This window comes from Centroberyx affinis, unplaced genomic scaffold (assembly GCF_046629955.1).
Source record: "Centroberyx affinis isolate AG114_WGS23_722 - 3 ecotype Tasmania unplaced genomic scaffold, CSIRO-AGI_Caff_v1 ptg001291l_1, whole genome shotgun sequence".
In the NCBI taxonomy this organism is placed as follows: Eukaryota; Metazoa; Chordata; class Actinopteri; order Beryciformes; family Berycidae; genus Centroberyx; species Centroberyx affinis.
This window is the reverse complement of record NW_027279797.1, coordinates 164,970-178,006: the sequence shown is the minus strand read 5'-3', so window position 1 is coordinate 178,006 and position 13,037 is coordinate 164,970. Positions and strand designations below refer to the sequence as shown.

Genomic DNA, 13,037 nt, shown 5'->3' with positions numbered 1-13,037 from the left:
GAGCGGGAGTTGTATTCACTCATTCGTTGCGCTGCTGGTACATTCGGCGGCATCGTTTTCAATTACTTCCTTCCGACTGAAGACTCCAAATAAACTCATTCCACGCTACGAGCGATCTGAAAAGGTGTTTGGTGTTTGCTTTGGCGCATATCATCAGAATGAATGTAGAGAAGAGAACTCTCCTGGAAACTCATAGGGAATTATATATAAAGAAAAACACGTTGGTTTAAGAACTATTGAATGGATTATAAAAAGGTTCATACCATCCCTTACATACCAAATGAAATCTCATACAGGATGGGCCGGTCTATTCCACAAGGCATTTTTTGTCTGATGTGGCTATTATTCTGATGATCATACTCCATGTAAAGGATTTTAGTGTAGGCGCTTACACTTCCATTTGTAAAAAATTCCCAGATGAAATGCCAAAATGAAGATAGATGCTTAAGAGCAGAATACAGTTGTGTGTGTACCATCACATGGGTTTTCTAAGCTGTTTTAGGTCCTGCCAATTTATTCAGCTGTGCGTCTTGCTGCTTGCACACACACACACACACACACACACACACACACACACACTCACACACTCACAACCAACCCTGTCGTTTTATGCATGTGTGCGGTTTCACTTTGAGGTCAGTAACTTTGACACTATCCACTTTCCCCCGCCTCTTGCTGCGTCCATCGCCGAGGCGGCCGAGAGGTGAAGAAGGTGAGCCGTCTCCTCTGACGCCGGCGCCGTCCTCCCGGAGACGAGACGAGCCGGTCCGCCCCGCGTCGGCCGCCCCGCCTCCAGCTGTCTCCGTCCGCTAACTCCACGTATGGCCGGTGCCCGACCGGTGCGGCGGTTCTCTCTCCCCTTGTCAAAACGGCTCGCGGGTGCGCTCCGCGTAGCCCGGAGCAGATGGCAGTCAGGCGTCGTGTCCCCGCCTCGTGCACCGGCACACGTTTTACCCCGGTGCCTATTAGTGTGCCATGCTCGTGACTACCCCCCCCCCACCCGCCCCTGTACGAGAATGGCAGAAAGAGAGGGGGGGTGGGAGTGTTGGGGATGGGGGAGGGGAGAGCAACAGTGCCAATTTTCCACCCTGTCAACAAACTCCAAAAACAGATGGATCTTGGAACAGAAATCCATTTAGCTCCACTTGAGTGACTTAAGCCCCCGTTCGCTGACCTTTTCTAACTCCGCGGCGCGAGCCCGTCTTAAGGCGAAATGAATCTCATACAAATACACACGGGTAGAAATCAATAAGCGTTTTCCACAGCTGTTTGGCCTCGCATTTACCATTTGCAGACAGGTCAAATATGCCTAAATCCCCTTGAAATACCTGGCGACTCGTATTACTTCGGTCGTACCGAATGCCCGTTGGCAAATGCTTCGATAAAATCGCTAAAAAAAAAAGGTTTCTGAGGGTTAGTTTTGAGTGAAGAACCGACTCTGAAACAGCCCCTCTGCTGTGACGAGGCAGGGAGTTGGAAACGTGAGACAGCTCAAACTGAGACAGAACAAACCAGCAGTCAGCAGTGATGTACAACCTAAAAGCATATTCAACCAGGCTGACATCAAAGGAGCGAGCGGTCCCTATTGTTAAACTGGCTCTCGTTCCCCAATAAGATGCTCTCGAGATGAGAATAATAGTCATCAACGTATCAGGGAAGAACATAAGCCTCTAATTTATATGCAGGGGGAGGTAGGGAGGGCGTGTCAATCAACCAAATGCTAATTTAACAAACGTTCATTTGAGAACAAGAGTGCTTTTCAACAGCTCTGACATTCTCTGCCATTACATTTTCCACCAATGCTCCTCACAAGATGCTGCGTCACAGTTGAAAATATTAGTTACGATCTCTCTCCTGATATATAATAATATCCATTGTCAAATTCAAGAGTGCTCCTCTGATTTAGCTCGGCGCGGAGGCCAGCTGTCTATCATGCTGGCAGGATGAGTTGTCCAAAATCTGTCTGGAATGAGTCGTCCAGTGACTAGAATGGACTGCCAAAAACCAGAATGAGTCGTCCAACACTCAGGATGTGTTGTCCAATGACTAGAATACATTTTCCAGCCACTGGAATGAGTTTCCAAATAACCAGACTGGGTTGTCCCACAACTAAAATGAGTTGTTCAACAACTACAATGTCCTATAAGTAGAATGATTTGCCCATTAACTAGAAAGTGCTGTCCACAGACAGAACAAGACTCCTTCGGCTGGTCTAACATTCACTACTTTCCTGCTCACCCTAACAACCAGATATGTCTCCCTCTGTTGCTTTTATGTCCGTTTGATCCGCTCTGTATTGATGCTCTGATTGTGTTTGATTGATGTGTTTGAACTGTGTATTGATCGCGCTGGCCTCTCCAGCTTACTGTCTGTCATGAATGATGCCTGAAATTCCCCAGATGTCTCCTGCTCCTCGTATGATTTGTATTGCATTGCTGATTTTTCCATGCATGTGTGCGTTCAGCTCTGCTCATCGTGTCTGTGCTGCTGTTGCCCCACTGTTTTCTTTGCCATTTATTAGCATCATTACCGTATCTGCTGTTTGTTTTGTGTTCAGTGACTAAAATGACTAAAATGTATTCTTAAGCAACATACCTCGATGAATAAATACATGCAAATATTCAAAAATACATATTGCCTTGATGCCTAAGATGAAAACCAATTAAATCAGACTTCACATTCACTTGCATTTACATGTAGTCACCAGCAACATCAGGGTAAAAACAATAGCCTACAAATAACATACATGGTAATAAACTTAGGAAACAACCAACTAGGACAGACATTTGGGGTTAGGGGAGAGGGCCTGGTGTGTCTGGCAGTGCAGTGCCTGTGATCAGTAGCTTAGAGAGATAATGGGGCGTGATTGGACACAACGGTCGGAGCAAGGGGCCTTTATTGTTCTCCACAGCCCCCGTGGCCCCTGCGCACTGTCGTTAAAGGGGGGGAGGAGGTTAAAGCTCTTCCTCACACCACCTGTTGTCATCTCCTCCTGCTCTCCCCCCCCTCCCCATCCTCCCACTATTGTCCCACTGACCCTTTATGACACACAGAAAGCACACACACACACACACACACACACGGGCTGGTCACTGGTCTCACTCCCCTTTAGTCTAGTCTAATTAATTCATGGCGATCCTCTGGAGGAGGGTTTGGCTGGTGGGCCCGGCTCAATGACCAGCAGACGGCCTTATCAACCAGAGGGGGTTAGCCGGAGGCCCCCGGCCTCACTTTGGCCATCTGATCCCCCTCTTTAAGACCAGGATGGCCCTCGGCTCTGTCTTCCACAAGGCTGGGACCTGCAATCCCATTAGTGAAGCATGGACACACCTCAGAGCTTAGACAGACAGACAGACAGACAGACAGACAGACAGAGAGACAGACAGACAGACAGACAGACAGACAGACACTGTACATGCATACATACTAAGATAAGAGAGGTTGTTGTCATCATGCAACTGAGAACCACTCTTCTGAGGAGTTCAGTATGAGAGGTGATCATGTCATCAACTCCTATTTGCTCAATATGTTGGTTGCAAGCACACAGACTGTTTCATGGTTAACTATAGGGCTATGATGAACCACGACGAGCCACATATCCTCATACACATGATTTTCCATACAAACAACTGATGGGTAAACAGCACAGATTTGCACAAGTGGGTGGGTGATAACTGGAAAATGAGACTTGTGACGGTAGCTTCCTTGACAAATGGATGTGAATTGACAAACTGCTTCAGACAGCTAGTGGAAAACATTGTGTTGGTCCTGTAGATGCACATGAAGAGGCAGGGCTGAGTGGGAAAATCAGGCCAGCAGGGTAGGCACTCATTCCCCACTCATAGATTCCCATCCCAAATTATTTTGTATTATTTATAAGCTTATCATGGTATCGGCTATGCCAACTCTGATATATCTGTCTGGTCCTGTTGTAAACAGACTGTAAAGGGTAGAATCGATAAGTTTGTAATTAAAGGTGCACCAATACCAATTTTTCAGACAACATGTACATGGGCCAATACGAGTACCAATCCAAGTACTACTCATTCATACATCTCCATGCTGTCTAGAATTGGCCTGTTACAAAACAATTACAGGAACAAGTGCATCAATTATGCTTATGAAATTATGCACTTGTGTAACAATCAAATTAAAACGTCAATAGTAATGATAAATGACTGTAATAAAATAGGAAATAGGCTACATAACATAGGCTAGAGGATATAGCTTGTCTTTCTTTTTATATTGGTCAAACAGCTTATTGACCGACTCTGAAAAACAGGTTCCTCAGATTAGGTTAACAGATAAAAACAGCCTATTCACAATAGGTTAACAGATAAAAACAGCTTATTCACAATAGGTTAACAGATAGAATCTGCTTATTCAAAATAGGTTAACAGATAAAAACAACTTATTCAGAACAGGTTAACTGTTAAAAACAGCTTATTCAGATCAGGTTAACTGTTAAAAACAACTTATTCAGAGCAGGTTAACTGTTAAAAACAGCTTATTCAGAGCAGGTTAACAGATACAGAACAGTGATAGGCCTAGTAAAACAGAATGGCATTTCGCCTGCAGAGCCAAGTCTCCTCCTCTAAACTATAGCTGCTCTAGTAATTTCACTAATAGAAGCGTTTCAGCATTTTAATGTCAGGAGACATTTCTCCTCCTGCCGGATAAGTTTTATATTGCGGCATGTCATTAAAGCATCCGTATCCGGACAGCTTCATATGGCGATCGGAGCACGAATAAGTGGGATCTGGATCGGCACCAAGTCCAATTCTACTATCGGTGCACCTCTACTTGTAATGTTAGCAGGTATAAAGACAGACTGACAGCAGCTCACTGGCCAGTTGCCTGAGCCTGCAGGTAGTCTGACAGGCTGCATGGATGTCTAGGTCAGTACTGCCGCTCCTTGCTCTACTGTGTATGACAGCATGCACCGCAGAGCTCTAGTCACCTCCATATGGCCCCAGACCATAGGGGTTAATAACAGGGAGAGAGGGCAACTGGAGGGGAGCTTGGCCTGTGAAAGGAAGTGGGTGGGGGTGGTGGGGACTTTATCTGCTTTATCAGACCCACCCAACCTCCCCTTCCCTCCCACCCTAACCCCCCCCTTAACACCAAACCCCAAATCCTCTCACCATTTCCACATCCAGAAACCCTGAAATCCATTTTTCTGGACGAGACTCTGGGTGATCACATATGACAGGTGTGTGTGTGTGTGTGTGTGTGTGTGTGTGTGAGAGAGAGAGTAGGGGGTGACAACTGGTGACGGTGACGTTCAGCTGTTTCTCACACACTGGCATCTAGGATTACCGTGGGTGAGAAAGTTGTTTGGACTACTGCCACACGCACTTACGCACATACACACACACACACACTCGCACACACACACACACTCGCACAGAGAAGACAGAGGAGGACAGGAGTTTCGTCAGCTCCTCACCTGTTCATTCTCTGAATTCCACAAGGCAGCTGCCATCTTGAACCTCCAAGGCCTGACCTCAAACCAACCTTCAAGGTTTTTACGGTGATGGGGGGGGGGGGGGTAGAGGTGCTTAAAAACCCTTAGAGTTGGTTTATTTGAAATGCCTCTGACCCCGCCCCCACCGCCTCCTCCCGAGCGTGAATATTCATGAGCCATCACGCCTGGCAGTAGAGACGTAGCAGGCGTAATAAAACCGTCAGAGGTATAAAACACTCGACAAAAGCAGCCAGGAGCCTTGGCAAGTCGCTCTGAATGTCAAATCCCCACCCAGGGGTGTCTGGCCTGTTAGGTCTATTGTGCTTGACTGACTTTTATGCATCTGACAAGAATTGCCCTCTTCTCCTGGCGCGGAACTTCGTAGGCCGCATTTTCAGGATCAAAGCATCTCCTTTTATCCGTGAAATCGGATAGGATTGGGGTGAAAAACACAAATTTGGGAAGGAAGCGTTTGGGGGAAAGTGTCGGGGGGAATCTGTTTTTAATGCAGCGTAATGGAACGTTTTGGATGAGAAAGCGCAAAGGAAGGGTTTTATAAGGCGTATTGCTGGATGACAGCTACACTTATACATAGATAAATTAATGCGAAGGAACACGGGAACAGTGTTTTTCCTTTGGTATTAATATTTTCTTTTGATGCTACATTCATGACAGGATGTATTTCTATGTGCCAAAGTAAATGATGATGTGATGTGATGATGTGCAAGTGTGTTTTTCTTTCATATTCAGTACTATGCAAAACCACTGGTGTCATGTTTGTCTAAATAAATGCAGATCTAGTGCTACCTGTCTGTCAGCTATTTCAGTCAAATCTGAGGAACTACTGGGGCGTGAAAAAAATGTCACGATTCATGCATCAAACACGTCATTAATATTAAGGGGAGAGTGTCGCTGAGGTAACTAAGCGTGACCCCGCTTGATGAGTTATTGAATGCCCAATTGTCAGGGTATGAATGCTTGCAAATGGATAATGGCCTTGGTAACAATTACCAATCCAAACACATGCGCACACAAATATGCATTACAACTACTCTAGTTTCCATCACTAAAAAAAAAACTACTTCTTTGAATACCTACAAAAGCCAGTACTTTATGTTTTACTTTTACATTTTATTTTCATATATGAGGTTGAGTACAAAGACATCTGTCATTCACAGTAAAACACAGTGGATTTTAGCTCCTGTAACTGATGCTGGCTTTGATGAAACTATAATAAAGGAAACTGATATTGACCCATCAAATTATTTGCAAGGACCATGCCAAGTAGAGTAATTTGTTCAACTGTGGGCTGATAATTTGGGCACAAAATCATAATTTCTTCCAAAAGCAGCTAACTACCGGAGTACTTGCTCATAAACTGCTCTTTTAATTTGACTTGAGAAATTTTCAAGTACTCTTACTCTACTTGAATAAGGTCAGTTCTCCTTCCACCTCTGGCACACACTTTGACTGAGACTTTAACTAAATTATGATGTCAAACACTGCAAAATAGCAAAGTCACTCCTGAAAAAACCTCTCCAATCAGGTGCGTTTGTTAGTACTGGTGCACGGCTCGTCGCTGAGCTTCTGCCCATTCATCCATACTGCGGCTCAGTGGCCCTTCATCACCCCGCCTGCCTCTCAGCCGGCAGCAGATGGGACCGCGAGGGGTTAAACCTCCTGAACCTACCAGCCGCCCCGCCGCGTTGGCTCCCGCCCCGATACCAAATATACACACAAACACACAACGTACGCGCGCGCCGCACCGCTCCCTCTCGCTTTCTCAGAGCGCTTCCAAGTCACCGGCTGGGGAGCAAAGTGACACCGTGCCACAAAGTGCCATCTTGTGCCTTTCGCTGATGCCGCGCTGAGCCCCCCCTGGCAGCACCAGGCGGGCTTATGTGCCTGCGGTCTTATCTCCGGCCCCGTTGGCGCCGTGCAGAGGGGGCTGGCAGGAGCTGGCGTTGGCTCGGCTTTGGCAGGAGCCGCTGTTTGTTCTATATAACCTCTCTCTCTCCGGAGGCAGCGCTCCAAAAGCTAGCAGAAAAAAAAAAGCGCGTGCTTGTGTGTCTGTGTGCAAATAGATGTAAAACACACACCCTTTTTTTTCTCGAGTAGCAACACGGATTGAGGATTCTTATCTGCGAGAGCAACTGCTGGGCACCGAGTTGTGTCCGTTTGTGTGTGTGTGTCTGTGTGTGTGTGTGTGTGTGTGTGTGAGCAGACTAGCTGCAGAGAATGTCACCTCCCCTCGGGCCACAGCATCAGCTAGGGAGGATAGCCGGACAGACAGAAAAACAGACAGACCGGCTGAGAGACACCGGCATCAAAGACAAGAGCCTCGGAATAGACTCACACAAGCCGAGGATAAAAAGGCGAAACCCTTCTGGCTGCAAACATGACCCAGCACAACCTTGCAGAGGCCTGGATTGAGATCCTGTTGATGCTGGCCTACGAGGGAGCTCAGAATCCCTTCTTATCTTCGCCGGCTGCCGGCAGTGTCCCGAGGGTGCCGGCAGTAATAATGGGAAGTGTATTTGGCTTGGGCGATAAACTGCAATCCAAATGTCGCAAATTAGGAAAAGCAGAGACATATTACGGGTAACTAAAAAAAAAAGCGAGAGCTCAAAAGTACTGCAGTGCAACAGAAACATGAGGAATTACTCCTCTGCACTATTTCACACTATTCACCTATTCTACCTGTTTGGCTTCCATACGCCCTATATCATAAACACCCCGCAGCTTCTGATGTAGTTAGCAAACAGAGCAAGGTGAAAGGTTGTTCTTCATTCTGTTTGAGGAGCGCTCTTAGTTAAGCTGACGGACGCTGCCCAGCTCCCGGCCGTTCAAATCCTTTCGAGAGAGAGAGAGAGGGAGAGAGAGAGAGAGAGAGAGATAGAATGATTTATGTGCTGTTTTTTCCGTGGAGGCAGTCAGGGGAAATTCGGCCTTATTAAGTTAGGGGCTGGAGCCTTTCAGGAAAACATGATGCCCACCCCTAAGGTGTTTGATGGCAGTCTAGAGTTTCACCGACTTTCGCTGGGAGTGGAGCTCGTTCTTTTCCTCGTTCAGCTGGTTTGCGTTAGCGCAATGAGAGATTCCTGAGATGGTTTCAGTTTTAAAAGGGTGGACGATATCGGGAGAGGCCCGGAGTGAGAGGGATCGGAGGAAACGTTTAAACTTTCACGGGCGTTTCTGCAGGAGCTGCTGGCTGTGTGCTGTCAAGAGCCATTTGGTCTAAAGTAGTATATAGGCAAAGGCAACCGAGGCAGGAGCTCATTTTGTGTTTAGCATTTTTATATTTGTGTTGCGTGGCTGTCAATATTGATACACTGATCAGTCCACAGACTTTCAATCCTTTCGCCCATAACATAAATAATTCAGCAGCATCCAACTAATACTCTATATTAAAAACAGAACGTTATTTTCTTGGTGTGACTTCAAAATGCCTCGAAGCAGCACCAAACTAACCCGCTACCATTCACTTCTCTTCATATAAACAGCCATGAATTCTTCAAATTGCTGCTGTCAAAACAGAGCTTGACTGTATAATGATGCTGTAAAGCAATAGGTGATGGCCTAATCTAATAGCAAAAATTTAATTGGCCCCATCCGCACTTCATTAGAGTGCAACCGATCACAAACGGCCCCGCTGTGGAAAAAAATGAAAAAAAATGAAAAAAAAAATCAGCGAGGCGTCTGTTGGAAAACCTTCTGACAGGAGTTTGTTGTATTTTAGGGGGGGAACATCTGCTAGTGAGAAGCTGCCAACTAGCAGTGGCCTTTCCTACTCCCCCACCCACCCACCACCCCCCCCCCCCTCCCTCCCAAGAAAGTTTTTCAGCTTTCCTGTCCAATGGCGACAGCTGTTATCTTTTTCGCTAGAGCTAGCTGTCATCCATCTACATTAACAGGACCGGTCGCGGAGGCATGGTCAGGAAAAAAAAAAAAACGACACAGAGGCCAGGCTCTCTGCGGCGGGGGGGGGGGGGGGGGGGAAGATAGGACCGGGATGTCGGAGGCTGGAGAGGAGGATGGGGGGGCCCTTCGGGGTGCGAGCTGCCAGGAGATCCGACACCAAGGTCAGGGGGGGGGTCGCGTCTCGAGTTAACTGGGCCGAGTGATGCCAGTGATAAGAGAGCAGAGACTTCTTTGGCGCTGCCTTTACACTCAAGAGTCCACTCCTCTTTTGTTCGAGTGCAGCTAACAATATTACCTGTTAAATGGATCTGTCCTTCATTTCATATTACTGGAACTGTACACTACACGGACACCATGATGTTTGACACCTGATACTTGGACAAGCACTGGATGATCACTGCTATCTTTTCCTTGCCTATGCACAGACTGATGTACTGCACTGGAAACCATCTTTTTGTCTCCATGCAAAAAAAACCAAACACTTGTTCTCTTTGTATTGTGTGTGAGGTCCTCTCCGACTATATATTTCATGTAACATTTGTCAAGTGTCTAATGTGGAAAAAGCACCTATGCACCGACTCAATTTCCTTTCATGTACTTGATAAATATATGTGATTCCTATGTGGGCATCATCGTGTCTCAAGTGTTTTTTTTCTCACTAATCATCATGAAAATAGGAACTCTTGATACCTTTTTGTCTTTAGTTGTCACATCCGATCCATCCCTCCCACTCACTCTTTCTCTGCATCGGCACTCCAAACCGCATGCAATTTCAGCCATTTGGTTCGTCTACTCCCTCACACACACACACACACACACACACACACACACACACCTGAGCGCTCAAGCCGAAATGCCTGCAAAAAAAAAAAAGCCACTTACTCGCCACCTCCAGCGACGCGTTGCGACTGACCGCCTCGCCCAGGTAGTTCCGCGCCACGCACACGTACACGCCCTCGTCGGGTTTGCTCCGCCTGCCGTGGACGATGCGCAGGAAGAAGAGGGAGCCGCTGGGCAGAAGCATGCGGTGGGACCGGGGGTCCTCGCGGTCCGTCTCGACGCGCTCGCCGTCCTTGTACCACTCCACCATCGGGGTCGGCCGCCCCTCGGCCTTGCAGTTGAGGGTGGCCGGCTCGCCCTTGGACACGATCAGATCGGACGGGTGCTCCACGATCCGGGGGGGAGCGTCCTCCAGCCTCGGCCGGGATCCTGGTAGGGAAGACAACAAGAGAGGGGAGGGGGGGGGGCAGAACGGGTTAATTACACTCTATAAAAAGATGTTGTTCCTCAGAGGTTCTTTGGCTGTCAACAAAGGGGAACCATTTCTGGTGCTCCTCATAACATTTTTTTTTAGAGTCTTATGTGGCAGCAACCGGACTAAAAATTGCAGAAGAAATGTTGCTTTGTCACATCAAGAAAGGGTATGATTATAGCCAACAAATCTCTCAACCTCAAGCTGTCTGGTGCTTTCAAGCGCACACAATGAACAATCAATGCAAAGCGGAAACAGAGTTAACAGTCTCCATTGTTGAGGGGCTGTGAAAGAGTAAAGATGCGGTGGATACAGATCTCGCATGGTGAGCTCAATGTAAAGGAGAGGAGAGCGTGAAGAGAGCATGTTTTTTGTGTGCTGCTCTAATATTAGAGGGAGATTTTAAAGTGGCACTATCCATTACCTGACAGTAAATGTTGTATTAAGTAAATTCCAAGCACCGGCACCAAAAACGGGAGGGTCAACTGTGAGAAAACGCGAAGGGGAACATGTTTGGATTGCTCAAAGACTGAGGATGCAAAGTAAACAGAGCGCTGTCGTGCTAGTGTAGGAAGAGAAAAGAGCTATAATAAGCACAGAACATCAAAAACCTCTTTTTTACATTCTAGCCAAGTGCACACAGGAGGCAAGTGGGCGGCACAACTTATAAAAACACATTCGCCTGCCTTTGCTCCGAAACCTCTCGAGTCGGGTCAACAGCTGCGGAAAAACACACAATTTTATCGGCAGCAACGCGGTTCCTGCGAAAGGAGCGCGTAGCGTAATTGCTCGACAGCTACATTCAGTATACGAATCAAGAGGACGTGTGAAATTACATGCTCTAAATTCAGCGTCTATCAAAAATCCCTCGCAATAGAGGAGAAGCGTGAGATAAATGGATGTGGTAGAGCCGTGTTAATCAGGAGCCCGTGGGAAAGTAGGTTGTTTGAACCAGTGAAATCGTCAGATATCTGAAATACCCAAGCAAAATATATATGTACAGTATAATACCTTTTTTTTCCATATGCTTTTTTGTTTGTCCAACAGGTGCTCTATGCATGGAGCAGGGTTGAGATAAATGATTCATCTGGATAAACGCAACGTATGGCCAACGCTCATTCAAGAGCAAGTGGACTGTCAAGGGTTTTTGTTCAGAAAAGGCTGAGTGAAAGACGGAAATAAATGAAGACAGAGAGACGGGAAGAGACGGAGACGGAGGCGAGGTAATTCCCGCGGGGTTTTTTTTGCCAAGCTTTGAAATTGCTTTTTTTTCTCTCCTCTCTCTATCTTTCCTCTCCCTCCTCCAATTTGAATGACAGTGTGTTGGCGGGACAATTATGCATGAATAGCAACAACACAAACTCAAGCACCACACCAGGCGAGTGAGTGAAATTTCCCCCCGGAGAGCATTTCAGTGAATGACACCGGGAGGCGCATCTCGCCAGTGTTTGTCAGAATAACAGAGTTTTGTTCCCGGTGTTGATTGTTGCAGCTTTCGTGATTTTGTATTTGCATGACTATTTATTTTTCTTTACACACACACACACAGTTGGAAGACGCCGCTGCTTTTGTCTTGCCTTCCCTCTCAGGTAATAAGCTAAGCCGTTTTGATACTGAGGATGGAGGATCGCACGGTTTCCCCTCCACAGGTGCGTGTGTGAGAAGGAGTTCAAAGGTTCAAACTTTCCTGATAACAGCTGATAAGGAAATGAGTAGAAGGAGAGGGGGGGGGGGGGGGCTTCATACCCAGCAGTCGAAATGCCTTCCCTCAAAGTGACAATTCATCAGGGGTTTGTGAGGATTAACAACTCCACTGAAGTGCTTTTCGTTGATGGGGGATATAGAGTACTGTCTGATGGCCCTGCTCTCAATGCAATTACATTCACAAAGATGGAGAAATGGGAAGCTGTGAATTGGAGGAAATGGTATATTGAGGCTTTGAAGTAACTTCTAGTAGAGAATTTAATAGCAGCTGGGTTTCATTTCACTTGAGCTCGGGCTTAGTTTTGTCTGACAGACGCTTTCAAGCCTTGAGCACACCGAACTGATCAGATAACCTTTATTTAAGATTACATTTCGCTGCCTTTCATGAGAAAAAAACACAGCCTATCTGCAATTTTGGTATTTCTTGCTTTTTCTTCCTTGAATTGAGTGTTTTCATTGTCTTGTGTTTACAGGCTGAATGAGTTTCATGACCCTTGGGCCCAGTTGAATAGTTTCAAATATACATCTTTGCTCAATTCCTCAAAAAATATGTGTACTCGATTATGTCATGAACTGAATTCAAATTAAGATGTTCAATGTTGTGAGTACACTGTATGAACTATGGGTTCCACAACTACAGATTTTTTGCTAGTTACTATTCAAAGTGACTAGCTGACTAGTTGCAGGAGGTAC

At 46.5% G+C, this 13,037-nt stretch overlaps 1 protein-coding gene across 1 annotated transcript in view; it reads right to left on the bottom strand.

The window, feature by feature from the left end:
- The window catches only part of robo3 (roundabout, axon guidance receptor, homolog 3 (Drosophila)), a 149,403-nt gene that overhangs the window by 61,051 nt on the left and 75,315 nt on the right, over positions 1–13,037 (bottom strand). Inside the window, exon 2 of the mRNA XM_071525397.1 lies at positions 10,271–10,597. Coding sequence (XP_071381498.1) covers positions 10,271–10,597 — 327 coding nt within the window. The remainder of the gene's footprint in view (positions 1–10,270; positions 10,598–13,037) is intronic.